At 40.9% G+C, this 27,438-nt stretch overlaps 2 protein-coding genes across 5 annotated transcripts in view; one reads left to right on the top strand and one right to left on the bottom strand.

Annotated features, from left to right (window-relative positions):
- The window catches only part of NUP58 (nucleoporin 58), a 36,848-nt gene extending 35,480 nt beyond the window's left edge, over positions 1-1,368 (bottom strand). For all 4 annotated transcript variants that reach the window (XM_042867212.1, XM_042867214.1, XM_042867213.1 and 1 more), the window contains exon 1: positions 1,224-1,368. In XM_042867212.1, the coding sequence (XP_042723146.1) occupies positions 1,224-1,339 (116 nt within the window). In that variant the 5' untranslated portion in view covers positions 1,340-1,368. The remainder of the gene's footprint in view (positions 1-1,223) is intronic.
- A 1,193-nt stretch (positions 1,369-2,561) lies between these two features.
- Positions 2,562-25,475, top strand: MTMR6 (myotubularin related protein 6). Its single transcript, XM_042867211.1, has 14 exons — positions 2,562-2,644; positions 6,006-6,122; positions 8,262-8,424; positions 9,574-9,731; positions 10,561-10,689; positions 11,738-11,872; positions 12,882-13,014; positions 18,283-18,392; positions 18,901-19,026; positions 20,273-20,322; positions 20,854-21,054; positions 21,716-21,850; positions 21,929-22,055; positions 23,479-25,475. Exons 1-14 carry the CDS (start codon positions 2,621-2,623, stop codon positions 23,737-23,739), a joined length of 1,869 nt encoding a protein of 622 aa, XP_042723145.1. The 5' UTR covers positions 2,562-2,620; the 3' UTR covers positions 23,740-25,475.
- Positions 25,476-27,438: the final 1,963 nt, after the last annotated feature.

Raw genomic sequence — 27,438 nt, 5'->3', positions numbered from 1 at the left:
GTAGAAATAAAGATACGAATAAAAATGCCAAGCACATCTTTACTATTAATTAGCACCTGTTATATGCTTACTTTATTTTTTTTAAACAGATAAAAAAGCAAGATAGAATAGCAAAAAAAATAAACACCTATAAAAACATTTAAGTGCTACAGGAAGTTTGTACTAACTCCATCAACCAGACAAAAGAAGTTCTCAATTATGACAGTACAATTAAAATAATGATTTGGAATAAAAAAATTTTGGACTGTCTTGTTTTACTCATAGGAACTCAGTATTAAACAGGTATAGGACAAAAGAAACTTGGAAAAATTCTTAACAAAGCCAACAAAAGCTTTATTGTAGAGGAAAGAATATGCAGAAATACATCATGAATCTATGACAACAGGACAATTAAGGCATCAGAAGAGACACTGAAGCCTTGCCTCTCCCATAAGTGGTTCCAAACAGCAATAATGCCCTTTAAACCCAGAATCACAGCATGCCTTGGGTTGGACAGGACCCCAAGGATCATCAAGGTCCAGCCCTCTTCCCACAGGCAGTGCCACCAACCTCCAGAAGACGCTCCCAGATAATGAAAGGGAGCCTTAAAGGTGATCGAACTCAAAGGATTCTATGAAGATCCCCCATCCCCTTCCTGCTGCTAATTCCTACCAATGCTTCGGGGCGGGCATTCTAAAACATACCCATTCCAGATTAACGTCCTAAGTAGCTCACTTATGGTTCAGCAACTATTTTGGCACGTTCAGATTTGGGAAGAACTCCAAAATACTGAGAAAGCTCCAAAGTTCCACTGTAACAGTCCTAAACTTCAGCAGAAGCATAGCAGCAAGGAGATGAGAAGAAACGGTATGCACTCACACATCCATAGGCACACACACGGAAAAGAACAAACCAGCCCTCGCACTCAGCTATAACTCACAGAGCTCCGCCAGCAGAGCCCCGCGCAGCTCAGCGCACAGCAGCGGCGCTCCGTTTCCCCGAACGCAGCGGGCACAGGGCCGGACAGAGCCCCGCGCCCAAGGGCCGCAGCACGCGGTGCCGCGCGGCCACCAGGGCCGTCCTGTCGGCGGGGCCGGGGCTGCAGCCAGAAAAACGCCGACAGACCCAAGCGCGAGGCTGCCCGCCTGCCCGCATCCCGCCCACCCCGAGGCCCATGCGGGCCAGGCCGGGAGGCCGGCAACAGGGGCCAGCCGACAGGGGCCGGGGGGAAAAGGCCGCGTTACCTCGGCGCGGTGGTGCCGAAGGAGAACCCACCGCCCCCACCTCCTCCTCCAGCTCCGGCGGCGGCGGCCGCAGCGGAGCCCAGGGTGCCCGCGCCGAAGGAGAAACCCGCAGACATGGCGGCGGCGGGAACGGCGGCAGAGCGGTGCCGAGAGACGGCGTCAGGCGGCGGCGGGGTCCCGGCAGGGCTGCGGGGGCCTCCCGAAGAGCGGCTGTTGCCCTCAGCGCCACATGGCGCCCCGTAACGCCTCCAAACGCGAGGGCGGCGGTAAGAGAACGGGCGGCCACAGAGCACGCTCCCTCTGCGCGCCCGCCGCAATGCACCATGGGATGGCGGTACCGCCACCTTCCGCTCTTAAAGCGGCAGCGCCCCGAGCTGCCGGCCTTGCTCCTCGAGAATCGCTGGAGAGCGAGCGGCCTGCTGCTCTCGTGTCGGTATAGCGGGAAACGGGGCTCGCTAAAGGCGTGATTTTAATAACGCGTGATGGCCTGTGGGCATCATCGCTCAGTCATCTGAAAGCTCGGTGTTTAAGAAGAGGATAAAATAAGTTCATTTGGTATAAAACCTGTGCGCTGCACTATTTTTAATTGAGCTGGCGGTGCAGTCCATTGTTTAAGCTGCTTTATCATTTAATTATGGTACCAGGGCTCTGTGTGCTGCCTCCCACACAGCTGTGAGGTGCATAACTGTTACTTCAGTGCAGCCTGAAACTAAAAATTCCTTGTTTTCCAGCACGCATTGTGTCATAAAGGGCCCCTATGGGGTGGAAGTTTGGAGGACAGGCTCAGGTTGATTATTAGGAAAAATTTATTCTCAGAAAGAGCAGAGAGGCAGTGGCACAGCTGCCCAGGGAGGTGGTGCAGTCACCTCCACGTGAAGCTGTGGCACTGAGGGATGTGGGATGTGGTGCGGGGGATGAGTTGAGGTTGGACTGGATGATCGTTTCCAACCCCAACGATTCTGATTCTGCTCCATCCAAGGCCTAAGGAACCAGGGAACGATCCTTTTTCCTACAGTCTCCCTAATAGCAACTGCCGGAGAAGCTCTGCATCCAGCACTGAGCTCCACAACTCCTAGAACTGCACTCCCATGCCCTTTTTCCCCAACCGCTGCTCCCACAAGGACACACTGAAGCACTGTGAAGCACTACCAATCACATTAGGAAACAACACTCCGCAACTCTATACAAGCCACCTTCACGCCCTCCATATGGCACTATCTCCTGAAGGCGCATGCGCAGCAAATGGTGAAGGCACACCGCGCACCCTCCCGCCGCTAGGGGACGCTGCAAGCAGTTAGGGTAGGCTCCGCCCAGCCCCGCCCCGCCCCGGAAGCGGCAGTAGGTGACGGCCGGCCCGGCCCGGCGGCAGCACGTACTGCGTTCAGCTCAGGGCCGTCATGGAGCACATCCGCACCACCAAGGTACTGCCCGGTACCGCGGGAGGGGTGACGGTGCTGCTGGTGTTGGGATGGTCGCCTGTGGGAGGTACCGGGGCTCGTTCAGGCCCATCGTGTCCATCGTGTCCCTGCCTCGCCGATGTGCGAGGGCGTCGGTGCCTCCTCCGCAGCTCTTACCTCCATCCCTCCCTTCCTTCCTCCCTCCCTCCCTCCTTCCTTCCTCGCCCGCCTTCGGGGCGCTTAGTGCTGCCGGGCCTCTCGGTCGGGCCGCTGAGGGTCGCAGCTTCCCGCTGTGGGCTCCCGGGCTGAGCTGTCCTTTTTATGAGGCTCTTTTTGTTTCTGTTTTTATCTTATTGCTCTCCTTTATGATGATATATAGTTCATATCCGTATGTATAGTCTGAGCTCTTTCCGAGTCATAGCTTAGCAGTGTTTTGTTTTCTTTTTTACTGCTAAGTCTGCTGTGAGGACCGCCTTTTTCTCTGTGGTGCCTCGGGGCTCGCTAAGCAGGCGGTTTGTAGCCTGGCAGCCTGACTACAGCCTGGGCTTGTAGGGTGTTTCATCACGTTCTCCATATATTTACGTCCAATAAATTTATAATCACTGCAAGGGAAATGGCTTTTAATTTCGAGGGAATAATACCTGAGTTACTTGATACAAAACGTATGCATCTTATTTCTTTTTATGTATACATACATGCATATATATAAAACTGTAGGATGACCTCTAGCAAGGCTACTGTTCCCCCCCTAATCCACTTTAAAACTATTGGTTTCATGACTAAAATAACTTGTCTTTTTGATTATAATTGTCATGCTTGCTTAGCTTTGTGTAAGCTAATGGTTTCTTGGATGTCCAGGTGGTTTAAGATACACGCATGCTAACTTGTAGTAACTGATTGTTGCAGTTACAGGAGGCACAGTTGCTAAAGTCTATGTGCCATACAAGGTCTGTGCATATGTAGGTATGAGCACAAGCCTTGTTGCCCTTCTTTGGACCTGCTCCAGCACCTCCATGTCCTTTCTGTACTGAGGTGCCCAAAACTGAACACAGCACTCGAGGTGAGGCCTCACCAGTGCCGAGTACAGGGGCAGGATGACTTCCCTAGTCCTGCTCACCACACCATTCCTGATCCAAGCCAGGATGCCATTGGCCTTCTTGGCCACCTGGGCACACTGCTGGCTCATATTCAGCCGAATCATCAGTGTCCATCAGTGAACCAAGGTCCCTTTCCATCAGGCAGCTTTCCAGCCACTCTTCCCCACACCTGTAGGGTTGCCTGGGGTTGTTGTGACCAAAATGCAGGATCAGACACTTGGCCCTACTGAAAGTCATACAGTTTACTTTGGACCATCGATCCAGTCTATCCAGGTCCCTCAGTAGTGCCTTTCTCCCCTCAGTCAGATCAACCCTCCCTCTCAACTTGGTGTCTGCAAACTTACTGAAGGTGCTCTCAATCCCCTCATCAAGGTCGTTAACAAAGATGTTAAATAGAAGCAGCCCCAGTACTGAGCCCTGGGGGACACCGCTTGTGTCTGGGAGAATTTCAGCTTTCCTTTCTCTACTAATTCATCTGTTATATTGAAACATTTCTGTATTTTTGTCTTCAATCTGTAACACCCAGTCCTAACAAGCTGTGTGGTTATTCTCTTTCACAGGAATTGGGTTATGTTAGCAAGGTATCTGATTATGTGGTATCTGTATCACTGGCTTGTTAGTGCTGGTTACTGCAAGAATATTTCTTCTGCTTCCTTAAGTGAACCTTGTTTGCAGATGTGCTAAAACTCTATAGCTGTCTTCAGTCTGTTATGAATCCATTCTCTTCAAAACTGAGCAAAGGATTTGTGGAGCTTTACAGTTAAAAAAAGCAAGCATGTCCCTGAAGCAGGTGTGTGCTTTTTTAGCTGAGTGCCCATTAAATCTGGCTGTCAGGTTTAGCTGAGCATACCATCTATGGAGGCTGTATCTAAAATGCTCTTAAACTGTCTTTAAGTAAAGTATATCTAGAAATTGGCCTTCAGAGTTGGCAGACTTTAAGGAGTTGGAGTACTTATGCTGTCCTGGCATAACTAGGGAAGAACCATATTGTTACATGGAGAGGAAGAGAACTTTGCACGTTTAGATTCTGTGGGCTTTATCACTGTAACACATCTGGAGCAGTTTCTGTGCGCTTGTCAGTTTGCTGGGGAGCGCAGTGCAGATCTGCAGATAATAATTTCAATGTTTGCACTCTATTGATTATGGTGCTCTGTATCTGAGCGTCAGTACATTGCTGATTGCAGCACAACGTATTTTGAGTTACAGATATATGCAACTTCCTTTTATTTTTTTTTTGCCTTTCAAATCTGGAATATTGTAGTAGTAAGGGCTGTGAGCTGATGCTTGCATTTCCTGCGTCCTCTTGGATGCATTACATGGATTTTTTCTTTAATTTTCAAAAAGAAATTTAGACTTGGCTAGATTGCAATAAATAACTGAACTGGCAATTTTTTTGGTTTTAGTGATTGTGTTTTTAGTAGATAAGATAGATTAGATTAGTAGATAAGATAGATTAGATAGCATGTGTTTTTAGTAGATAATTAAGTTTGTACATGTAAATTATGTAAATTGAGACCTGCCTAACATCAATGCTGTAGATGTGAACTTGGATCTGGGTGCTGATCTTGCTGGTTGAAAGCCTTTGGAGCTCTGTGTAGTGTACAAGTGTAGTGCAGCAGCATCAAGCTTTGGGCTCTAAATTGGTGCTAATGAGCCAGTGCTGCCAAGAAATACAGGAATGCATAGAGATAAGCCATTCACCCAGCTCCTTTCTGGAATCATGTAATGGTTGCCTCAAACAAAGCAAATGAGTCACTAAGGTTACCAGCACCAGATAAGATGAAGGGTATTTGAAAATCACTTTGCTTTGAAACAGTGCTGATGGAATACCAGGAGAAGTGTGTCCTTGGAGGATTCAAACTTCAAGTGTCTTCACTTTAAATAGGAGCATGGTCCCTGCCTTTTTGGGAGATATTTTTCTATTTCTCATAATGTTTGCATTTCTACTTACTTTATCTATTAGGAAAAATTGTTGTTTTTTATTCTTTTAAAGTTGGGAATGATATAAGCAGTGTTAGAGAAGTCAGCAGAGCATAATTTTTGTAGCTGCGATGAGGGTGCAGCCAGCTGTTTGGAGAAGTGTGTATCTGAGATGAGCTGTTAATGCAGTACTGAGATGTGAACAACAGAAGATGATTAATGTATGAGATTGCTCCTATAAAATACAGCAATTTCCATGTTTAGAAATTCAGCTTTTTAAAAAAAACCTAACACCTTGATCTCTTTAATAGCAAATAACCACAGCAGCTAAATATTAAGTTCTGCTTTCTGCCACGTTTTTCTTACAGGTAGAGCACGTGAAATTACTGGATAGGTTCAGTACCAGCAATAAGTCTCTGACAGGAACTCTGTACCTTACTGCAACTCACCTGTTATTCATAGATGCAAACCAGAGAGAGACTTGGGTAAGCATAACAAGTGCCCTTGGCTCAGAGGTGTGGGCTTTTCGGGTGCGTTTGTTCTTCCTGAACATTGACTCTATTTACTAGAATGTTTCTCTGAGTTTAATTATTCCCTATGCTCTTCTTGTTCATGGTACCATAGTAACTTAATAACTTAGGTTGTACTCTTGCATGACGCTTTTGCAGTTGAAATATATGATGTTGAAAAGTTTTCCGTGTTTTGAAGTTGCTGTTGTTTCTTCTCTATAGCCTTCACTTGTATTCCTGACCAAATGTGTAGTGTGCTGTTTTTTTCTTTACATCTGACTTGCACTGAAGCTCACAGATGGTGTGGGAGATCGTTAGATAACTTGAGCTTTAGGTTTAAAGTTTCTGTATTACCATTATCATATCAGATCCTGCCTGGGTTAAATGAGACAGCAAAATCCAATGAGTTAGGTTTGGTGATCCTGTGTGCTTTTTCAGAGTGTTGTTCATCTTTAGAATGAAAGAATTCTGAGGGACTGCAGCTCCTTGATGACTGTGACCAACACTGTACAGGCCAAGTACAACAATTCCTACTCGTTTTTCTTCCCAGTTCCCTGGTGGCACGTGTGTGCATCAAGTTCTGGCTTCCACTGTAGCACAGCTACCTGAGGTCATTGCCCTCCAGTCTGTGCTTCTCCGGGATAAAATCTCATTTCCCTGGGCATGCTCTGCAGTTTTTTCTGCAAGTGGAATTTCTAGCACCTGGGCAGACAGGTGTTATCTGGTGTTTTCAAGACAAAAAAAATAGTTTTTTCAGTGATATTTTCTTGGATACAGGGTACAATTTTGTATAGTATTACTATTAATTGTTATCCTTTGATGAAAGGAGATGGTGGGGAGAACTTCAGAAGCCTTGTTTGTTCCTGCTTGTGCACAGCTTTAAAGGTCTTACTTCAGTGATATTAAACCTGTACTTTGAATATTGCATTTATGCAATGATAATGCAACTATGAAGTATAATCATAATGATGTCTCTCTTCAGAGTATATTCTTTTTATAAATGCGTAATTGGCAGCATAGTTTTCAGATAACTAATTCTGATCAATATGTATGAGGAGAAGATGATTGCTTTGTGAAGTAACTGAAAAGCTGTTGAGAAGGTCTTGTTCAGTTGAGGCAATTATCTGTGGCTTTCTACCCAGGATTGTGCAGTCATTACTTTCTCATTTCCCAGACTTTCTGTGGATTTAGCACAGATCCCATCCCTGTGACAGTCTTTTGCAAAAGTAGTTGGAAGTCACTTAGCTAAGACTGTCATGTCTACAAAAACGCAATGGACAATCATAGAATCATGGAATGGCCTGGGTTGAAAAGGACCACAACGATCACCTAGTTTCAACCCCCTGCTATGTGCAGGGTCGCCAACCACCAGACCAGGCTGCCCAGAGCCACATCCAGCCTGGCCTTGAATGCCTCCAGGGATGGGGCATCCACAGCCTCCTTGGGCAACAGTACAGTGATAGGGCAATAACAGTGCAATAGTAGTGCAATAATAGTGCAGGAGAGGTTTCTCTTGTCCCTGTCAGTGATTTGAAATTATACTCCTGGCTTGAATGTTAGAAAGCTGATGTAAGTAGATGACTGATGCACAAAATATTAAATGTTAACTGCACCAACAGGCAAACAATGCTAAATATTGTAATTCTAAAGTTTTCACTATCTTCCACATGTTGCTACTTTCTCTGACTTATTTCACAATTCCATGAAGCACAAGGAAGCACGTTCCTGTGGATCTATTAAAATATACCAAGGAAGTCAAACAACTTGTATCCAATTAGGTGAGGTCCAAATGAGCTGTTCAGTTAGCAGAGCTATAGAAATTACTCCCGTGGAGTTCTACTTCTTGATTTCTGTGTTTAGAAGGATATGTATTATGTCTTTGTTTTGTTTGTTTTTGTATTTTAATATAAGGTGACACTTCAAAATATGAGGAAAGAATGCCAGAATTGGGTTTATTTTTCTAAATATGTTTTTTATATAACTGTAACATTGACAAATCTAATTAAAATCCATATTCAGCTGAGTTTAATCTCTCTTATCTCTGATCTTGAATACACTATGCTGTTCTCATTTTTCACCAGCAAGCTTAACACTGTGAGATCTTATATGCCCTAGATATTACATCATCACATTGCTGCAGTGGAAAAGCTTCCCTTAACTACTTCTGGCTGCCCCCTTGTCATCCAATGTAAGAACTTCAGAATAGTCCACTTTGTTGTTCCCAGAGAGAGAGATTGTCATGACATCTATAACTCCTTACTGCAGCTGTCAAAAGCAGGTGAGGCTTCTAACTGCAAAAGACTTTGTGAAATATGCCTGGGTAATAAGTTGATGAGAAAAATTCCATGTGTGGGTTTTGTTTTTGAGAAATGTGCACTAAAAAAGTTTGATATGTGAAACGTTATTAATGAAGTATTGATCTGTACACAAACTCAGAAGCTGCTGTGTTGTCTGGCATTTGTAGCTCCCTGATGTTGTCCAGGAGAATGCAGCATTCCTGTAGATTCTGCATTTCAAGTGTTATCATTAATTATGAATATAAATACATATAGTCTCTTAAAGTTGATGTGTTCCATAGGTTAAATGCTACTAAAGAAGTATTAATGTTACTGATTTAATGCAACTTTAAAAAGCTGAAGTTTTGATGCTAAAATAACAGTATCAATTTAGTTTTAAGAGTCTCCTGTCACTTAGTGTGGCCTTCTGCACTTCTAAGTATTTAGAACAATGTAAAGTTGTGTCATACATGAGTGGTGTGTAAGAGAAATGTTAGAAAATATTTTTGAAAGCTTTCTCAGAACTTCAACATTGCTTTTAATGTTCAGTAGATTTATTTGCTTTTTCACCTCTCAAGATGATGTCTGCTCTTCCAGCTTGTGTGAAGCTTTTTCTAATAATAAGCTGTTTTATTAGTCTTCATTCTGTGACTTTTGCTTTGCCCGTTGGTGTGACTTCACAAATGTCCCTACTGAAATAAAGCCTGTTCTTCCAGGAGGGTTTGTATAACCTACCTTTAACTGGCATTGTCTGTTAACTGTACAGATGTTGCAGAACAAACATTTTAGAAGTGCCAAATATCTATTAACTCTAATGTCTGAGAATCATGAAGCCTGAAACTTAATGCTTTTAAACTAAAAGAGGGGAAATACTGGGTATTAGGGTGAAATTCTTCATTATGAGGATGGTGAGGCACTGGCTGTCCAGAGAGGCTCTGAAAGTGTTGGGTGGTGACCCCAGGCAGTGTGATTGAGTGGGAGGTGTTCCTGCCTGCATCAGGGGGTTGGGACTGGAGGTGTTTAAGGTTCCTTCCAATCCAGATCATTCTTTGATTCTTCTTCAATTCAAGCTTTGTCAACTGTGTTACCATTTTTACCCCCCATTTTTGGGGACAGCTCATTACACAATCTTATTTTTCTTCACCTTTTAGCAAAATATGAAGATCTGTATGCCTTCTCCTATAATCCAAAGCAAAATGAGTCTGAGCAAGCCAAAGGCTGGCAGCTTATTGATCTAGCAGAAGAATATAAGAGAATGGGAGTGCCAAATGATTACTGGCAGTTGTCCGATGCAAATCGTGATTATAAGGTAAGGATTGTAGTGGAAAAAATATTCTGCTGTCTGTTTTTTGCTTTATTCTCTGGCTCTGGTCCAATAGAAGGCACTCTAATTCTATGAATTCACTTGGCTTGCAGTACAAGCAAGGAACTTCCAGGTGGAAAGAGTTTATTCCTTAATCAGTAGTCACTCCCACAACTCACAGTTTACTGTGTAGTCAGTCTCACAACTCAAGTTTATTTTAAAAGGCCTCACTCAGAGTATGTGTGCATGGATGCATATGTTCTTTGGAATTGTTTGTGTAGACTTAATTGTTTGAAGTCCAGCCCCAGTGATTCGGTGCTCTGCAGTTTTGCTCTCTGCTCTTAACTGAGAGAGGGACTCTAGGATCTGCAGTGCTGGATGTGGTAGATGATGGCTCTGGTGGAACAGCTGCTTCCCAGAATAGATTTTGCCTTTCTCTGTAGTCTGCAACTTTTAAAAATGATGGGAATAGCTTCTATATCTTATTTGAAAGATATTTCAATTATTTCAATTTCTCAACAGTTCTACCAAAAAATTGTATTAAGGTGAATGCCGATATAGCAATGCTTTCCAGCAGTGATTGGTTGTCTATTTGACCTTACTTTATACCTTTTTGGCTAGATTTTTCTCTTCAGAGAGGCTTGCATGTATATAGAGAAACTATGTTGGAGTTTTCCTTTAACTGCTCACAAAACTGGGTGCAACTAAACTAGTGTAGGACTTCGTACCTAGTTAGAGATCTGTGCACAGTGCTTATATATATGTGTGTATATATATGTGTGTGTGTGTGTGTGTGTGTGTGTGTGTGTGTTTCAAACGTACCTGTATCTTTCAGATCTGTGAAACCTATCCTAGAGAACTTTATGTTCCCAGAACTGCAAGCAAACCCATAATCGTTGGTAGCTCCAAGTTCAGAAGCAAAGGAAGGTTCCCAGTGTTGTCCTACTATCATAAAGATAAAAAGGTACAGTCTGTTTTCTTAATGCAAGTGGTCTGAAAAGTATTTCTCAACACTTGCTGGTAGTTCAGGGTAAGTGAGCAAGTAAGTAGACTGACTTGAATTAGAACAGTATAACACATGATGACCTTAAGTAGGGCTGACATCAGTAGTGTCTAACAAGATGCTGAATTAAGCTAAGCCAGTTTAACAGAAATCCTTCAGTAATCAGTTGAATCTATTAAAGCTTTCAGAAACTGAACATAAGACCAACTGAAGATAGATTTTTGTCAAGTTCTCGATAAATTGAGAATAAAGTCTATTTTTTTAAAATACGCAAGGGGGAAGAAAACCTTCCAAAGAATATAATTTATCCTGTAAGGAGTAATTTGCAAAGAGAAAAGTGAGCTAGGGAGTGAAAAGTAAGGTTTTTTTCAAGGTTGAGTAGACAGAGGTACAAAGCAACTTCTGCTTGTCTGTAGATAGGTGTATCTTTGAAGGGAGAGCAGGATTGTCACCTTGGTGAGTGGAAGAATTTTTGAATGATAAATACTGAATTAGTGAATATGTCTGAACATGATTACTAATTGGAAAATGTGCCTGATACCCTCACAAGGGCAATAGATTGTCAAAAGTGATGTGGTGAAAACTACGTCAGACTGTAACATATACTTGCAACAGTAAAACTATACGTAAAGTAGTAAAACTAACTAATTTTTCATATCAAGAGAAATTTGCTTTATTAAGATACTGATGTGCTTCTTTCTAATTTCTTAGCCTATACTTTTTGAATTTTTGCAGTTGAAGTTCATTATTATTATATTATATATCATTATATATCATTATATATCATTAAACCAGTACCTTGCCCCCATGGATAGGTCTGGAAAGAATGTTTTGATAAAACTTTAGGTTCAAATTGTAGGCTTTATCTGTTTTAAAATCTGCAGGTTGAAATACCTGTCAGTATGGTTATCTGCCAAATAAAATTGTTTAGACATCTTGAACTTATGGGAAGTGTTTTCAACTACTGATATTAAACTGATGTTAACCTATTGTTTGTTTCCTCTTGTAGGCTGCAATCTGCAGATGCAGCCAACCTCTCTCAGGCTTCAGTGCCAGGTGCCTGGAAGATGAACACATGTTGCAAGCAATCAGCAAAGCAAATCCTTCAAATCGTTACATGTATGTTATGGACACCAGGCCAAAGGTATGTAGGGCTACAGAACAGCCTCTCTTCCTGCATGTTATAGGAGCACTGAAATAACTCTTAATCCTTCCAAGTTACACATTAAATATGACTATATTGGCTGTTCCTTAAGGGTAAGGATGAGCATCAATATTCCAGTGATTAAGCACTTGCCTTCCTAAAAAAGTCAAAACACATGTATGTGATCAAGTTGATGGTTGGACTTGAACTTGAAGGTCTTCCGTATAGAATCATTTCACCTGGAGGTCACTCAGAAAGTAATGCTTCCTATTTATTTCCATGGGAACTACAACAGATAGAGAATAATAACATTCACCTACACAACTATTCTTCAGTTAGGCACCACCATTAGCTATGCATTTTTGCCAGTGATAAACAAGAGCCTGCATGCTGCACTTATCTAAAAACAAAAAATCTGCATGGCTATCCAGAATGTGTCTTGCTTCTCACACTGTTACCACTGCTGAAATGTGCCACATACCACCTCACTGTACTCACATCCACTATTTGGTCTCCAGAAATGCTCAGCAAATGTCAGTGAGTGCATTTTTTTCCATGTGGAGAAATTCAGTGACACACCTTTGCTTTGTACACACTTCCATGTCAGGCACCGTTTTGTCAACCTGCCCCTCTGCTGCCACCTGTGACACAGCAGTAACATATAACAGAGTGTTGGTGGGAATGTTTAGCCTCTACTGCCATACCACTGACATCTGCCTCTGATGTCGTGGGCCAACATAATAAAATAGGAGGGAGAATAAAATAGGAGGAGAGAATAGGAAAATCTCAAAAGCGTTGTTCAGATATGTCACTTTGAATGTAGATTTACTTTCTGTGTACTACACTTTTCTTATACTTAAATGTTTAACAAACTTTTAGTTTCTTATGATTCATGGTATGTGCTCTAGTATGTTTTTTGCCCAGTGTATTCCACTGTAATTGCATAACCTTAGATCCTAATTCGGCATTTTGAGTGCTGACTTTCAATACTTCAATTTTGTTTTCTTAGCTTAATGCGATGGCAAACAGAGCTGCTGGGAAGGGCTATGAAAATGAAGACAACTATTCTAACATTAGGTTCCAGTTTGTTGGAATTGAAAATATTCACGTGATGAGGTCCAGCTTACAAAAGCTTCTGGAAGGTATGTTCTAACTGTACTATAACAGCATTTATGAAAATAAAATAAGTTTTCTTCTGACATACTTAATAATAGCTTAAACTGTATTGAGATTTCAGCATTCTTATCCAAGCTTCACGTTTAGCACCAGCTGACTGTGTTCTGTTCTGTAGTGTGCTACCTTAAGCCCTTACTGTTAAACTGTAAACGCAGTGAATGATTTTACTTTGAAGAAAGAACTGAGTGGCACCCATGTTGAGTGAACTTAATTACTGTGTCAGTGACTTATGGGAAAGACTTCTCTTTTCTGAGTATACATGTGTATGTACGTAGAGGTATGTGAATATGTATGTAATAAAATGGTTTGTGTATATACGTGCATCTTTCTTTATGGAACACTGATTGTTCAAGGGACTTACTTGTGCAGAACTCAGAGTAACTATGGTTTGTACAAAACTTGAACTCTTTGTCTTGGCAAACCACTCCTATGCTTGTAGATGCATCTTACAGAATGTTTGGTAGAAGGGAATGGAGGGGGATGGAAAACAAGTGACCCAGTTCACAGTTTGGTGAAAGCAGTGAGGCAGAAATCTATGTTAATGGTATTTTTCTAATTAGTTTCCTTAATGTTTTACTAAGGTAATCAGCTGAAAACAAATCTAAGACACTTGGTGGAATATTAATGCTGTAATTAGAGTACAGTGGCAGAAATCAGACTTACAAGCATGACTAATAGTGTGCGTATATATAAGCACTTCCCTTCTAGAATTATCCTTGTATTTCCAGATGGGGAAGGCTTACACTTGTCTCTCTTAGTGAAGATGTTCTGGCTATTTTGGTCAAGAAATTTTACAGGCCAGTGGTGTGGCCTTCCTTCATTTTCATCGAGCCTGTATCTACTGTTAACCTATTTCTCAGGCATTCTATGTGAAATATTACTTGAGCTTTGATTACGTATTTTGTGGTTATTCCTGTGTGCACTTTATTGAAGGGAAAGATGAGCAGTGTGAGCCTGAATTTTTTTTGGAAGTATGGGGTAATCCTTATTTCTCTTGCAAATCTCTTCAGTTCCAGAGAACTAGCTCATAAATGTTGGTTTATTTTAAGGTACTGCTCCTCCATAATGAAGTGATACGAGCATATGCCTCACAGTAAAGCTTTAGACTTTGTTTCCACTTGATGTAGCATCCTACCAACAGATCCTTACAATATATTTTTCTTTAATAATACATTTCCACAAGGATGGAATATTTTTTGCATTTGAACTTGTGTGAAGAACTGGTTTCTGTAAATTGAACAACAACAACAAAATGTCTCAACAGTTGTGCAGTTGTTCTCTAATTCAGGATTTGGGGTAAATGGACACAGTTGTTCCAGCTCTGTTCAGCTGGTCTGTAAGTAGATGTTTTTTTTAGATTGTCATTGTGGATTCCTCCATCTGTTTTTGTTGCCAAACAGACTTTGCAGTAAGAGCTTGCTTGCTTTTGAATGTTGCTATCTTTGTCCCTTCAGGCTTTCTTTGAAATCCACTAGATCTGAAGGAGAGGGATTGTTGAAGTGAGGTGTTTCCAGATTTTAGAAAGCCCTACGTAACAGCAGTAAGACAAATGACTGGAAATCTATGATCTCTTGGATTGTTTAATCTAACTGCTGCTGTTCTCTAAATACATTAAACTCTACTTTTTATGTAGGAGCAGTAGAGGCAAAATACTTCCTGGTAGTTTTTTGTTACTGGTATTTGTACCAAGTTCCTGTCCAGGGAGTTTTAATCCAAATTGCACCATGAATCTTCTCAACTAAGTCTTGTTGACTTTCAAGGGTGTCTGTTAGTAGCTTACTTCTTTCAATAGGGAAATTTAAAACCTGAAGCTGTTTAAGATGATGAAGTGGCTGTCCTGGATTTCCTCTACACTTTCAAATGCTGTTCCTAAGGCGAAGATACTATTACTGGTTACCTCTTGGAATACTGGAAAGGAAAGAGAAGAGGGGAATGGAATTATGTCTTTCAGGGAAAATATGAAATATGCATCTTTAGTGGCAGGCAGGACTTTGAAAACTTAGAGAGGCATGCAGTAAGTAACCTTATAGACCTCTGTAGAAATAGGGTGTTAGTAAGGTGATCTGGAAGGAAATGCTGTGAGAAAGATTCATAACTTCGAATGAGGCACCATTTAACTTCTGTATTTGGGCTTTCTTCTAGATACGCTGAACTGAATGTTCTCTAATCAACAGTGTGATACCAGTGACCCTATTCTTTCAGGTCTTTCTAACTGGGACTGTACTCGGTTTTATTTATAACAAACAACTGTTCTGCTTTCAGCGTGTTTCTGATCCTAAGCTCTTTGTCTGCCTGACTTCCTTCATAATCTAATGAAAGGGTTGAGAAGACGTTTGCTTGCAAGTGGAACGTAAGACAGCATCTCTGACAACATCATTCTCTAATGGAGCATGTTAGGGGGCTTTTCAGTCTGTTTTTCTGATTCAGCTGCTGCTTTAAAGGTCCTCTATACAGTGGAACAAGCTCCTCTAAAACAGCCATCTGAAGTGTGGACTTAAGACTGTGATGACTGCTCTCCCAATGGGCAGACTGTCCATCTCTGCAACACTGATTGAAGATTCTTTGCATAGACGATATTTGTGTCTGTGCTGTTCTATTAAACAAAAAATTGAATATATATTTTATATTCATTTGAAAATATACTATTGCACGTCTGAGAAGTTTGCATGCAGATAAGCAAAAAGGCATTAAGTTTTCTGCATTAACAGCTCAGTTCATATGTTTGGAGGGAAAATAATAGCTTCTGCGATCTGCTGCATATATGTTGATGGCGGTGGAAGTGTATTAAGCAAGTGTTTTGAAAGTTACATGGAGTGTTGTGGGGTGGTTCTTTGCTAAAAAGTGAACTATCTTAATTTACCATGCTTCAGCCACCAGGTTCTGACTGCAGGATCCAGTCACCTTGTGATGCCACTGCAGCCTGAGTGTAAGGACAAACGTGTAATGGAACAAAGTAGTCCTTTGGGCCCATATGCATGCAGGGCATGTCTTTATGATAGGATCCCTATAGCCAAAATTATCTTAAAGAATAGTTATTGTGAAGTAGGTAAACTACTTAATGGTGCCAAAAACCATCTTTTACTCTTTTGGGAAGCTTAAGGGAGTGGAAATGATTGTTTAGCACAAAGTCCTTAATGCAGTTTCTTTGTTTCACCCCTTAGTAACATAAAATGTCTGTGTTAATCTACAAAAATAGTAAATTAATTATTGGTTCTTTGCGTATGCTTTTTTGTTTTTGCCTTGAGTTATGAAACGATAGGAGTTTGGAAACACAAGATACCAGACAAAGTATTTTTTCCAAACTGAAAATGCTGATCAAAAGCTTGTTTTGACAGAAATATCTGGGTGAAAGGAAATTGAGGGCTGGATACCTCTTTATTTTGTTCCTAACAGCTTAAGGCTTTAAGCCTTAAGCTGCAGAATGTAGGGGTGTGAAGTCATGAATAGTGCCTGCAGGTATTGCTTTCTCTGTCCAGTCTGTTCCTTGCAGATGTTTGGCTTTCTAGATTTTTGGGGGGACCTTTTTAACTTTATCCTGGAGTGGTGGAGCTACTTATGTGCTGTGGTGGTTTAACAGATATGTAGAAGCACAGGTAGAGAGAGTTTTTCACAAACTGTTAGTGTCAGCAACTTGGAAGTATCTGGTAGTTCTCCGACTGCTCCACTGTCATGTGGGTGATTTTTCTGAAGCAAAACTTTTGCCTAATTATACTACTTTATTTTTTCAAAGACCACAGAAAACTGAGATGTTTTTTCCTGATTTTACTGATGTTTATAGGCTGCCCCTTAAAATTAGGTCTTGTATCCAGGAGCATACCAGTGTTCTGTTATTTCATTGTACTGTGCTTTGCTAGCTCTTTTCTTGTAGTTAAGGAAGTCGTATGGGCTTTAGAAAAGATGTTGCATTACTTGGGAATTTATTACTACTTGGAAACTTGTCTTTGTTATAACATTCAGCAGCAGCTGGCATTGAGTCCTCCTGAGCAATAGGGAGTATATCAAAACTTGTGTAACTGAAAGCTGAAAAACATGTAATGTGGGTGCATAGAAGCTCCAGAAGGCAGTTTTATTGTTGTTGGGTTGTTTTTGTTTTTGAGATCTTAGTGTTCATTACATCAGATTGCTTGTGTGAACATGGAACTGCGTCACACAGTGACTTGGTGAATTTTGTCCTTGACTTCTCCTGCTGACCCATTTCCTCCCAGTTCAGAGATAAAGGTTATTTTATAACTGCCGTAGAAGTGCCTCCACTACTAACTTTCAGCTACAGTATTGTCTTGTTTTTAATTTGGGATCATAAATAGCTTGGCATAAAATTAGCTTTCCTCTGTCAGGTATTTATGTAGATTTCAATTTCAGGTATTATCTTTAAGTATCACACACAGATAGATGAAAGTGTGTCAGTGGTAAATTCCAATTGTGTTTAGATAATAATGCAACTGTGGTGTTTGAAATCATGTGCTAAAGGGCTAGTGAAAAATCGGTTTCTACATTTGGTAGGTGCTTGATGTCCTGAAAGGACTAGGTCATATATCTCATTCCTAAACTGGCAACATCCCTGTGAGAAAATGTCTGGTCTACCTCTATGCCTCTTGCTGTTACACTGTAGCAGCTTGCCTTTAATTTCAGCTCTTCTCCCTCCTGGTCTTACTGCTGTGGGATCAAAGTGCGCTGTGGGAGAATGGCGAACATCAGTCGGTATTGTATGTAAGTTCTGGAGGCAGACAAAATCTGCATGGTTTTTAGTTCATCACTTTCTCCTTGTGTTGCGCTCGCTTTGTTCTTGGCAGACCAGTGAGGGTGATGAAACACATCCTGACTGCTTAAACTGTATCTGCTCTTTGGCTGCAGTTACTCTGTTAGTGCTAGTAATAATGTGTAAGTATTTCTGGGAAGCTCTTATTTGTGTCCCTTTCTGGGTAGGATAATGGTTACAGCTCCCTGCTGGGGTAACCGGTGTATTTGCTTTGAATGGTTCATCAGATACACATGAAGGTTTTATTCTCATTACTTGTCCTTGCTCAATTCTGTGGAGTAGAGTTTTGGATTTAAAAAAAAAAACAAAAAACTTTGTACTGCCTTTCTCTTAATCATTTGAGTGGTAGTTTCCTAAAAGAGATGTCAAATCAACTTAGAACACAGAAAAATAATTTCATACTGCTGAATGCACTCTTCCCATTGCAGGATGTTGGAGCTGCAACTGCTTACAGCTTTCTCATCTCATTTTCTTTCAGTCAGTGGCACAAAGGGTTTGTCTGTCAATGACTTCTTGTCTGGTTTGGAGAGTTCTGGATGGCTGCGTCATATCAAAGCTGTTTTGGATGCTGCTGTCTTCCTAGTCAAGGTACTTTGTGTGCTGCTTTTGTTTGAAGGCAGGTTGGCTTGCTATAATATTGTCTAACATATAAAGCCCTGCAAATACGGTTTCTTTTCTTCACAAAGAGGGAATGGTTTGAAATAGCTTTCTTTCTTTGACTGGCCTGCGTTGAAGACCTCAAAGATCATCGAGTTTCAACCCCCTGCTATGTGCAGGGTTGCCAACCACCAGACCAGGCTGCCCAGAGCCACATCCAGAATGCCTCCAGGGATGCAGCATCCACAACCTCCTTGGGCAACCTGTTCCAGTGTGTCACCACCCTCTGTGTGGAAATCTTCCTCCTAATATCTAACCTAATAACTTCTCCCATAATATTTTTCTTGCTGTGTGAAATAAAACAGACAATGCTGTGAGTTTTGGATAAATACAGCTTTTGTATGTATTTGGATAAATATAGCTTTTGTATGTATTTGCTGAGTTATGTCTGAACAACGCAAACAACAGAGCATTCACTAAGGAAACAAATGTCTTGCAGGCAGTAGCGGTTGAGAGCGCCAGTGTGTTAGTGCACTGCTCAGATGGCTGGGATAGGACGTCCCAGGTTTGTTCTCTTGGAGCTCTCTTGTTAGATTCCTATTACAGAACAATCAAGGGATTCATGGTAAGGAAGCTGTCATATTGTTGAATTGTTCCTTGGTAAATCAAAGAATGTAAAATGTTTGTGTGGAGGTGAAGTGTAACTGAAGTGTAACTTCAGAGTAACTGAAGTGATGTTTGTTTTTTTTTTTCTAATTACAAATATAGAATCATATTTGCAGCATTTGTGTTAGAAACAGTTGACAGTGGGGAAGCACTGTGCGTTTAAAATAACCTAAGAGACTGCAATACAAATAGCAGATTGTTTCAGGCACCCTGCAGAAATGTAACAACTGCCTCTTCAATCTAAAATAAACCTATGAAATACAGGGATTCTGAAGTGCTTGTGAGATAAATAGACTACATTCTAGCAGCTATGCACTTTCATTATTTGTCCCAAATCAGTATCACTGAGATCTGAATGACATCCCCTCCGAACAGCAGCATAGAGACCTGGACATATTTTAGCAACCTGAAGTACTTCATCTTCCTCATGAGAGGAATGAAGGATTTTAGTGTGGCTATTTAAAACTTCCCAGTAGGAAGATCAGCTGTGTGTTTGACACGGCTTGGTGTCCTGGAAGCACTTGAGTTAACACGCAAATTGTGTTCCATGTATTATTTGTGGCAGTTAGCCTGTAATGAATACAAGCCACAAAAGCTAGAGTGAGAAGGAATTGGTGGATGAACTATTCATGGATAGTGGGAATATCTGTAATCTTTAAGGACCTCATCTAATCATTTATTTTATCTTTAGTCCTCACTTTTGATGTAAAGTTTTGGGAAACCTTCTGCAATGAGGAATCAGTCCTCTGCACTTTTTAGTGCCTGATATTACAACTGGAGTGATAAAACAAGCTAGTGTTGATATTAGCAGTTTTACTGCTATCATGTTAAGATGGTATTGTGTGATTTTATGAAAATCATAGTAGCAGAAGTGCAATACTAAACTTTTTCCCATACGCAGCAGTTAATTTTTTGTAAATTGATAATTTGTTTATGTGACTCCACTTAGGTGTGAAACTGTGTAGTATTCATGTGCTTAAAGTGTGTCTGCTTTAACAGTAGGTTTCTGATTGTCAGCCTGTTCAGCTCTTTTTACTAATTTTAGAAATATGACTTGACTATGAAGTGATACACAATTGCTCCTACTGTGGTTAAATTGAGTCAGATTTAAACTGCAGTACATTGATAATCTGTTGAAGTTAATTCTGTGGATGCAAGACTTAGTAAAATTTTGCATTAGTTGTTTTGTGTTTTTTACCCTCTAGGTCTTGATAGAGAAAGACTGGATTTCTTTCGGGCACAAGTTCTCTGACAGGTAGTTTGCTCTTCTGATGTTCAGGAATGTATATAGTGAAATGAGTGACAAATATTACAAAAAAGAGTGGCAACATTTTGCTCTAATACTTTGGCATGTGTATTAAAGAAAAAAAGGAGAAAACTGCTTGTGCGTTTTAAACTACTGTATTGTTGCTAAAAAAACTTGCAGTGAGTAAGCAGTAAGTAGACATTGCACTTTGTGTATTGTTATTTAATTAAATACCTATTGAGTAGCTGTTTTATTGCAGGCATAAGTCACTGTTGCCTTGTTCTTACATGCTTGGATTTGCATTTATCCTTACTTTTGATGATGAAATAACTCTCACTTTTGTAGAAGTTGTGTGTGATCAGGGCAGGTTAAAAACAGAGCTCTTTGTATCATCAGGTGTTGAATTGTCCCAGTTGTCAAAGTGAGGTCTTCAGTCTCCAAACCAAGAGTTGTGTCAAATTAACATGCTGTAGTTAAAAGACCATAGTTGCACTTGTTCTCAGTTGCCAACTTAAACCAGTGCATCTGTTCACGTTCCAGGTGCTGTCAGTTGGATGGTGATCCCAAAGAGATCTCCCCAGTGTTCACTCAGTTTTTAGAGAGTGTGTGGAATCTGACTGAGCAGTTCCCACAGGCCTTTGAGTACAACGAAGCTTTCCTCCTTCAGATCCATGAACATGTCCACTCGTGCCAGTTTGGGAACTTCCTTGGAAACTGCCAAAAGGAACGAGAAGAACTGAAGTAAGCAGATGCATTGTGTCTGCTTGTTTGTTCTGGCAGAATGAGAACTTGTGTGAATCTTCTCTATTGTGCTCTAAATTAAACTGGCAGGATAGGCAGCGATGTTGAAGTGTGGTGAAGAGCAGCAGTGCTTTCCATGCTTTTGCAACCTGAATGCTTTTTTTGATACGACTGGGAGAAAATCCCCTGCTCATCTTTTGTAGGGGAAGTCAAGGCATCTTTCTGCCTCCTTTTTTTCTAAAAATGGGTATGCTTAAGTCGGAAGCATCACCTCGTTGCTTCCCCAGTCTGTTTTCAGGCAACTTTAGAATTGTTTGCCTTTCTGACTGACAGTATTGGAAGTATTGATATGATGTCTCAATGCTTTCAGTTGGAAAACTTCTGGAAAGTTTTCAACATCTCATTTTCGTCTGTAAGTATTTAAAAGGCATTTGTTGCAATGAGGAAAAACTTGCACAGCACTATTTCTTCTATAACTGATACTTTTGTCCAACATTAGCATATGACAGGAATAAGTTCAACTTACAAATTTTGAATTAAGTACTTTTAATTCTTTCTTTCAACTTATTTAAAGAATAATCAAAGATGGATTTTCTGTGTTGAATAGCTTCTGTTTTTTACTTACAGTCAGTGTCTTGATTTGATCTCTTGTTGCCTTAAGGTTAAAAGAGAAGACATATTCCCTGTGGCCTTTCCTTCTAGATGAACAGAAGAAATATCAGAATCCTCTGTATAAACCAAGTTTTTCTCCAAATCTAACTCTTTTGGAGCCTAATACTGTGTCCTTCAATTTCAAGTAAGTTAGAACTACATACTGTATTTTTCTTCAATTTTGTTTATATTACACATAGTTAAAATTGTCTGCTATATGCAGGTTTTGGAGAAATATGTACCACCAGTTTGACCGAAGCATGCATCCCAGGCAGTCTGTGTATGACCTCATCATGGACATGAGTGAACAAAATAAACAACTGGAAGAAGACATTAAACAACTGGAAGCTGTAAGTATTACAAAATAAGTGTATTTACCTGTGATTTGTTCTTCAAATTCATGTATAAAGCCTGTAATAATGCAGCTAGCTTTTATATGAATGTTATTGTTCTGTGTCCCAGTACTTGTTCTACATAGTTTTGAATTCACCTTCCACTGTATGCTTCTATGCTCTTAAATACAGAATCACAGAATCACAGAATCACCCGGGTTGGAAGGGACCCCAAGGATCATGTAGTTCCAACCCCCCGGCCTAGCAGGGCCACCAAACATACACATTCAGATCAGGTTGCCCAGGACCCCGTCCAACCTGGCCTTGAACACGTCCAAGGACGGGGCATCCACAACCTCCCTGGGCAGCCCGTTCCAGGGCCTAACCACTCTCCTAGTAAAGAACTTCCCCCTAACATCCAACCTAAATCTTCCCTCCTTCAACTTGGATCTATTTCCCCTAGTCTTGCTGTTGTCAGCCCTTCTGAAGAGTTTACTCCCCTCCTGGGTGTAGGTTCCCTTCAGGTATTGATAGGCTGCAATGAGGTCACCCCCCAGCCTTCTCTTCTCCAGGCTGAACAAGCCCAACTCCCTCAGCCTGTCCTCATAGGGGAGGTGCTCCAGCCCCCTGATCATCTTAGTCGCCCTCCTCTGGACCCTTTCCAAAATCTCAATGTCTCAATGTCAGGCATTTCTCACCTGAGTGGATTTAAAATACTTTCATAGACATTCTGCTGCTATCTCCATCTTCAAAAAAGTTTATGTTAAAGACAGTGAAGTCTTCTGGATTTAGTGTAGGTTGTAATGGAGCATGAAGGCATCAAGAAGAAGAAAAAAGAACTATTTAAAATTGTCAGTTACCAGTGAGACAGCTTGAATTAAAAAAAAAAAAAAAAAAAAAAAAAAAAAAAAAAAAACACCCTGGCCAGATCTTTCCTCTTCTCTTGCTCTGTGCTTTCAGAGTGGGTCTTTCTTTATCTACTTTCTAAGTCTTGTAGGAAGTTTTTAGGAAGAATGTAAGGAAGGATATAGAGGCTTATGACACTGTGTTTTCTCTCTGTGAGAGACTCCTTTTCTGCTGCAAGCTCCTTGCTTGCTGTTAGTATTGAAGCCTCTGTTTGTACTCCAAAATGTATTTCTGTCCTAATAGCAATCAGACAAGGGACAAGCCTGAAAGTATTTCTCCTTCATTATGAACTAACAAGCAGCTTTCTCTCTTCTGCTCAGCTGCTGTTTGTAAGCATACAGTGCTTGTTGCATCTGTTGTAAACTGTAGAAAAATGCTGGCTTACCCAGTGCTCTAACACTTACCTTGTTACATATCTAGTCCAGGGTGTATTCAGGGTTCTGCGGAAGTTGAGTTGGTGAGCAAAAGTACATTCATCTGTATTCAAGCCAGAATGTCAGTGGTGCTTACTGTTAGTAACTATTCTCTATTTCAGAAAATAAAGCAGAAGAGAGGGCAGTCAGATGCACTCCTTCTGAAAGAACGTCAGCACTCTGCTCGTCCTGCACCCGTGATGCTGAAAAGCCCTCCGTGCTTCAAGAAGGACCAGCCTCTGATCCCTTTGAATGATGCTGTAAGAACTATAGAGGGCAGCAACACAGCGGACAATCGCTACAGTGAATTGATGGAAGAGCTTTCCAAAGCTGAGCCTGCTATTGTCAGCCTGGAGTACGGAGTGGCCAGGATGACCTGTTGAAATCTGGCACAGCGCTCCTCTGTCCTAGACTGGCTGAGTTAAAAGACAGATTGTTTTTGAGGATGGGTCTGTGCTGCATGACCAAAACACGATTTGTATATCGGCAAGTTTTGTTGATGTAGACTAGAACAGCATGCTAGCTATCAGGTGTTTGCTGTTCTTTATACACGTTTAGAAAAGTGTAGTTGCCTCTATTTCTTTTAAAATACACTTGGTAAGTAGTGACTAAAAATGGAGGAGTGGTATGGTTGGTATGTCTTTGGACTGAAGTCAGTTTGCACTAAACTAAAATGGTAATCTTACTTTATTCAGTATAGGAAAACACAGGTGGTCTTTCACAAATTGATTTTATGTGGGCAAGAAAACTTGAACTTTCTATTTTGAGAACTGAAGCTGTGTGTACGTATACATCACATATGGTAAAATTATGTATATTCTTGCTAAATGCCACCCCATACTATTATTCAGTATATTAAGTGCCAGGGAAAAGCATAATGTATTTCAAATCATAAATTGTTGGCCTTAAACCTGTCAGATCAGTGATACTGGTGTCCATGACTGCTGCAGTCCGTAACCTGACTGTTTACGCTGTATTTGCTCTAAGTGCTCTTTCCTTAAAACAGGATTGAGCATAGGGAATGAAGCATGCCTAAGCTGGCGTAGCCTTTCAGCGAATAGCTATATGAATGTAAATTTATTACTGAATATTGTTCTTTCTTACAGCTCCTCTATCGTTTAAAATATAGATTGGCCTGATATTGTTCTCTTGCAGCTCAGTGGGTTGAGCATAATTGAAGCTGCAGGTCATGTATTTGATCTTGAATGTTTTGATTTGTAGCAAGTACTTAAATGTAGAAGAGAGAGAGTAAAACACGTCAGGAGAAAACTTGGCCAGTGTCTGAATGAAACTGGACTATTCAGATTGTTTAACTGTGCGCTGTGCAGTTGTCCAAGTTCTGGGAATGGAAGTGGAAATCTTGGAATTGTAGTGAATTAGCACTGCTCCCAAGTGCAAAAAAGCTTCTATTTGGGTGTCTGAAGCTCATGAGAAACTGAGTGCCTCGTACTAAACCTTTCTTTAAGAGAAAACTTTAGTTATTAGGCTCCCTCTTTCCTTGTGAAAACCGGTCCAACCCGTGCATTTTTAAGCAATTTCAGTAGTCTGGAGATACGTAGTTAGGCAAACTTCATCTAGCAGAATATAGTAGACTTCCTGACGTGTAAGAGGGAGGGAAAAAAATAAAGGAAAATCTGTGGTATGTAAACTTAACTCTGTATGCAGCCTTTTAGTAAGGGAGGAGGTTTCTGTCAGTTTCTAGCTCATGATTGGTTTTCTGAGCAGCTAACAGAACAAAGAAGTACAAGTCAGTGCCCAGATCTTTAGTGGATTTTACAGAGAATACTTTGGGTATTAAGATCCTTAGGTTGATCCTGCTGATGGTCTTTTAGATATAAATCCTTTTTAGTGATATGGGAGAATGAGTTTATTCTCATCTGAAGTCTCTTTTATTAAAATTATTTGACGTAATTGGCAGTTGTCCCCTTGGCACCAGATTAGATGCAGGACTTTATTAATAGGGCTGATATAGGTGGTGATTGAATTGCACTTGTGAAGTATGGGTGAAATTTAACTCTGACCCTTCTATTTGGTGAGTGTAAGTCACTGTTTCTCTCTTTTATTTTCTGAAAGTCTATAAATGTAAATAAAGGTTCGTAAGTCTTTTTATTCTCAGAGAGATGGTGATATTTGAACTACATTATCCATGTTTTGATTTTTTTCACTGTGGGTTTTGATTTTTGCATTTGCACAGTGGTGCCTTACAGGGTTACAGCAAGAGGTTTCTGTGCCTTGTCAGTTGTCTGCCCTTCACCTTCTGTATCAACTTGATTCTGATTTTCCTTTGAAAAACATCTTGTATATTAAGCTTGTGTTGTGTCACACCAGTGAAACAAACATCACTGACAATATAGGCAAGCGTTATCAATTTGTAATTGTTTAATATTTAGCTGCTCTGATGTGCCATGTACATTTTTTTTCATATTTATTGTTTAGAGTTTATGAACTCAAAAGATTACATGAAGCTTTTTTGCAAATACTGTTGTATGTGGTTTTTACTTTAAGAACCATCCGACTGTACCCTGCATGGAAGGCTTTTAAAAAGATCTACTTTCGGTACTGTTTAAGGGATCTTCTTTCAGTCTTCAGGCCTTTTTCACTGGAAGAGGTCACTTGCAGAAAGCAGTTGGGATGCCTTTTTATTTTATATAAAAAAATCAAGGTGGTTGACATTGTTAGCCTTAAAATGCACAAAACCTGTTTCTTCATTTAAAAACAACCAACCAACAACAACAGGCAGTACTTCCTGGTTCAGAGTATCTTGCTGCAGTAGTATGTGATAGTTATGTAAGGTGGTAGCAAAGAGCAGCTTAAAACAGCTTTGCCAGTCCAGCCCCCAGGGTCAGCAGCGAGAGAAGGTCCTGCAGAGAGGCAGCTGTCTGTTCTCCTTTGCTATCTGCACTCAAGCCAAAACTACCTTAAGGCACATGGGACCTGTGGTGAAGTAAATAGACGGCAGCAAAGCAAGCTCCAACACAGAGCTTGGCAGGGTGGCAGGGACTCAGCAGGGCTGCGCTGTGTCCTGCAAGAAGTCAGCTGAACGGCTGAGGCAGGAACCTTCCGAGAGGAGGAGTTGTGATTCATAGTGAAGTGCATGAGTTTGTGTTCATCGCAGATGTCTTGTTCCAGGAGAAACTGCAGTATCGGAAAGGTGCCCAGCACAGCTCAGAACTGTTTCCAATGGTGTCTCTAACTTCATGGTGCTGCACTGACCAAGTGGGAATGTGATGGCCCAGGCAGAAATTTGCTGTGGCTGATACTACTTCATTGGCTGCAGGCATTTGGTACCTGTTGATTCTGTGCTTCATTGTGAGAAGGTCATGGTCAAGTCTGCTTGATTTTTTTTTTTTCTTTAACTTTTCCTCTCTCTAATCAGAGCACTATTGAGGAAAAACTGCACCTTTTAACTGACAAGCTGGTAGTCTCACCCGAGCAACTAAAACTGCTTTTATGTTCCACCTGAAGCAATCTAAAATATTTATGTCACTAGTACAGAAAGAGAAAGGGTTATTTTTGGGTGGCTATGTATTGTCATGATGTATTCCTTCGATACAAGTTTAAATATCCAGCTGTTCTGTTTTGTAGGACAACTGCCAAATCAACGGACTAAGAAATTAATTAAGCAACACTGCACTGAGCCCGTGCATTTTCCACACACCCAATTACTAGTGACCTAAATCAACGGCAAAAGCCTGAGTCTAGAGCTCGTTTAGAGAAGTGATGCTTCCATAAAACTGCACATCTCTATCTTATGTGGAACATATGTCCTAAAATAATGTCAGGTAGGGTAAAAGCTATTATGAATCAAACTGCAACAGTTCGGTGTGTGTCTTACTTACTGTAAGCAGCTAGAGAAGGCCTTTCAGGAAAAGGGGATGAGTTTCTCTGTAGCTGCTGTTTTCTGAATGCCTTTTATTAAACATTAGTACTCAGCCGAGCTCTGGGAGCTTGCTGCTCCTAGTCTGGTGAACGAACACAATGAACATGCACTGTTGTTGCAGTCCCTGAGCTCCCTTACAAAAGAGGGGAAGTGGGGCTGGCATAGTTTGATTTTTAACTACTAACCTCGTGAGGAAAATTAC

Source organism: Lagopus leucura, unplaced genomic scaffold (genome assembly GCF_019238085.1).
Source record: "Lagopus leucura isolate 7727_CA_CO unplaced genomic scaffold, USGS_WTPT01 Super-Scaffold_100001, whole genome shotgun sequence".
Lineage (NCBI taxonomy): Eukaryota > Metazoa > Chordata > Aves > Galliformes > Phasianidae > Lagopus > Lagopus leucura.
This window is presented reverse-complemented; position numbering and strand designations above follow the sequence as displayed.